Below are 3650 nucleotides of genomic sequence, written 5' to 3'. Positions count from 1 at the left end.
TATTCCCCATTCAGTCCTTAATCAAAGCTTTTTGGATGAATTTGAACTAGGAAAGGCCCTTCTCTGGACTGCTTCTCAACCATAGGGTCTGCTCAATCAAAGCTGTAGGCGGTCTATCACCTGGTCCTGGAAGGAAACCCTCAAGAAATTCTGTGCATCTCTTCTCCCATTGTTTTTCTCCAGTTGTTATAGCTTTTCATTTTCAAAAAGGAGAAAAGCCTGTATTACGGGGGGAGAAAAGGGAGAGGTTCAGGGCTGGCAGACCGTGCTCTAGGAACTGAGAAGCCCATCGTCCCCCTGACTCTGGCAATTTTGAGGCTGAGGGTTCAGCCTAATGGTCTTCTTTCTCCTGTTCCTCCGCCTGATTCCTAGGTTCCAGCAAATCTGATCTTCTCCCCACCCTCCCCCTCCCCAACGAACTATTCACAGATCTCCTGCTTTTGCTAGAATCACTCCCCCTTCCTATCCTCTGGACCTAAGTTCTACCCTTCCTGTAGCAGACAGGAGTCTGATGCCCCCAAACCTCTTCACTCTAGCAGATCACCTCAGTACCCTCTGGCCCTGGGGCCCCGCCCTCCCTTTCATTTGGAGGATGGAAAATGGCCATTGTAGAGCCCCTTCAAGACCCTCCATTTAGGGAGGGCGACCAGGCTGGTTCTCTCATCTTTTCCCTGGCTGCCCTGCTCCTGTACCTGGTCCCTTCCTTCTCTCCCTTCCTTTTCCTCCTCTTTTCATTTTCCTTTTGTGTGTTGTCTTCCTCCGTTAGATCCTAAGTTCACTGAGGACAGGGACTGGCTTTCTTTATTTGTATTCTCAGCGCTTAGCCCAGTTCCTGGCTCATGATAGGCACTTACTAAGTGGTTATTGATGAACTGACCTACCGGCTGTGAAATGGGACAAGACACCTTACTTTCCTCATCTCTGCCATGAGGATGAGCAAAGTATCTTCCCTCCAGACCTCTCAGGGCTGTTGTAGGGACCCCACGAGACCGAATGAGAAGCGCTTTGTAACTCTTAAGGCACCCTCTAAATAGAAGCTGTTACCATTGATAAAAAGCGAACTCCAAGATGGAGAACATGGAGCGTTCCCTCCAGAAGTCCACATTCTGACCTAGAACGCTATCCTTTGGGCCTCCCTTAGTCCGGCCGGCTCAATATTAGTGCCGTATGTGTGTGTGTACGTATGTACGTAGGTACGTAGAGTTTCATTCCCCCGGTTGGAATGGCAGCTCTTGGGAACCAGCACTGTCTTTCTCCTCTTTGGATCCTTGGCATCTCGAACAATTGTGTTCCTGTCGTAGACACTTTGAGAAAAGTGGGTTAATTCGTATAATCAGAACGTAGAAGCAGCAGGGAAAGTGGAAGAGGGAAAAGTAGATTTGACCCGTCCGAACTTGGGTCCGGAGAACTTCTGGGGAGTCATTCTGGCCACTTGGGCTCCGCTTCCCGAAGATTTGGAGTGGGGGTGCTGATTTGGTTTCCCCGCACTCCACCCTCAGTCTCGACAATAACAGGAGCTTTCCCGGAGGGGCTGGGTTGGGGTGGGGCAAGAGGAGAGGAGGTTAGGGGGCACTCGGAGGAGCTTCGGGAGTCACTTCCTACTGGTCGGCTGTCTCTCTTTCGGATAGTTCCCAGCCCAAGGTCCCTCGAGGGTAGCTAGGAAACTGGGCGCAGCGGAGCGGAACGGGGCGAGCCAAGGGCAGGACTAGGCTCCCCCTGCATCGGCTGCCCCCTCCGGAGCTTCGGCAAGTCCCGCCCTGGTCAGAGCCCCGCTGGGAGCTGTCCTTCAGCACCACACGCCGGCCTTGGAAGGACTGGGCACCGAGGGAGGCGGCCGCGGTGGTGGCGGCGGTGGCGGCGGCGGCGGCGGCGCCGACAGGGCCCAGGGCAGGTGGGGGCGAGCACGGGGTCCAAAGTCCCTCAAGACCCGGGCCCCGGGAGGAAAGATCAGAATGCTGGGGCATCTCCTGCCACCCCCTCCAAAAGAGTGGGGCGGGATCCCGGGGTGGGGAAAGTGGCAGGGGCTTGGATTTGGACTTGGGAGAGGCGGGGTAAGGGTGAGAGGTGTCTGGGGCCCCGAGCTCCTAGGGCAGCAGGGGAAGGGGTGGGTGGGAGGCGGGTGGAGGCACCGAAGCGCAGAAGTGAATGCAGCTAGTGGAGGGCTGAAAGCGTCCCCGCCACCAAGGAGTACAGGCTGCAGAGGAGAGGGGGTGGGGATGGGACTGGGGGAGGGGGAGGGGAGAAGGGGGGAGGTGGAAAGAGACCGGCGCAGGCGCATTCGGGGCCCCCTCCCCCCTCTCTCGATTTGCTGCCCCTCTCTCTCCCCGCCTCCCTTCCCTCCCCCCCTCCCCGGGGTTCTCAAGGTGTTCTCCGCACAGCGGAAGATGGCGACAGACTGAGCGGGGATGGCCAGCGCGCGCCACGGGGCCGTCCCGCTCGGCGGCAGCGGCCAGAGCCGGAGCCAGAGCCGGAGCCAGAGCGGCGCGCACGGCAAGCGGTGGGGAGAGGCGCCCTGAAGCCGCGCGCTCGGCCCGGAGGAAGTAAGGAGTGGAGTCGGAGAGCACCCAGAGCCGGAGAACAGCCGCCGGAGCCGGGGAACCAGCCGCCGGAGCCGGGGAACCAGCCGCCGGAGCCGGGGAACCAACCGCCGGAGCCGGAGAGCAGCCGCCGGAGCCGGAGAGCAGCCGCCGGAGCTGATCAGGAGGCGCAGGCAGCCTGGGAGCGCGGGGGGCGGCCGGGGCCGGGGCCGGGCTCGGACAGGGGCACGACCAGATCGAGCCAGGTAGCTGGTGATGCCCGCGGCCGGGCCCGCAGAGCGCTAAGCCGGGCTGGGCCGGACGGGAGTCGGGGCCCGAGCGGGGACCCGAGAACAACCGGAGCCGGGGCCAGAGAGGGAGCCGGGGCTGGGGCCGGGACCGGGGCCAGGGCCGGACGGACATCATGAGGAGCTCGGGGCCGCGCCGGCGGCTGTCGCCGGGGTACCCTCGGTGGGTCCCTGCCCCGGCCGGGGACAGAGCCTAGCGGGGCGCGAGGGGTGCGGGGACCGGGCTTGGGGGCCCAGGCGACCCACCCCACGACTCGGGCTCAAGAGGGGCCCGCCCCGCTCCGGCCCGCCGCCTCCCAGCCATGCTGCGGTTCAGGTAGAGCCCGCCCGGACGGCTACTGTAGGAGGAGCGCGGAGGGCCGCCTAAGCCGAGCCGGGCGCAGCGCAGCGCCCTCCCGCCTGCCCCGTCGGTCCACCCGCCGGTCCCATCCCTCGGGTCGGTCTGCCCGAGTCCCCTCGCCCGTAGGGTCCCCGAACCCCCCTGAAATATGGTCAGGGGCGCGTGGACGTGGCCCCGGAGAGATGCCGCTGCGCTCACGCTCTGCTGCTGTTGCCGCCGCTGCTGCTGCTGCTGCTGCTGCCACAGCTGTTCCGGCTGCTGCTGCTGCTGTTGTGGCTGCGGCTGCTGCTGCTGGGCTACCCGGCCCCCTCGGGGGGCCACGAGCAGCGATAAGCCATGGGCTGACTCAGAGAGGGCGCAGCGATGGCGCCTGTCACTGGCTTCGCTGCTTTTCTTTACGGTGCTGCTCTCTGACCGTCTGTGGCTGTGCGCGGGCGGCCGCCTGCGGGCCAAGGAGAGGAGTGGGGCAATGAGGCCGCCCTGGGG

At 63.1% G+C, this 3650-nt stretch overlaps 1 protein-coding gene across 1 annotated transcript in view; it reads left to right on the top strand.

Moving 5' to 3' along the window:
- The first annotated feature begins 3030 nt into the window (after window positions 1-3030).
- NALF2 (NALCN channel auxiliary factor 2) overlaps window positions 3031-3650 on the top strand; it is a 42725-nt gene continuing 42105 nt past the window's right edge. Inside the window, exon 1 of the mRNA XM_051968337.1 lies at window positions 3031-3650. This exon is cut by the window's right edge and continues 751 nt beyond it. Coding sequence (XP_051824297.1) covers window positions 3313-3650 — 338 coding nt within the window. The 5' untranslated portion in view covers window positions 3031-3312.

The sequence above is a fragment of the Antechinus flavipes genome, chromosome X, assembly GCF_016432865.1.
Source record: "Antechinus flavipes isolate AdamAnt ecotype Samford, QLD, Australia chromosome X, AdamAnt_v2, whole genome shotgun sequence".
Taxonomy (NCBI): domain Eukaryota; kingdom Metazoa; phylum Chordata; class Mammalia; order Dasyuromorphia; family Dasyuridae; genus Antechinus; species Antechinus flavipes.
This window is presented reverse-complemented; position numbering and strand designations above follow the sequence as displayed.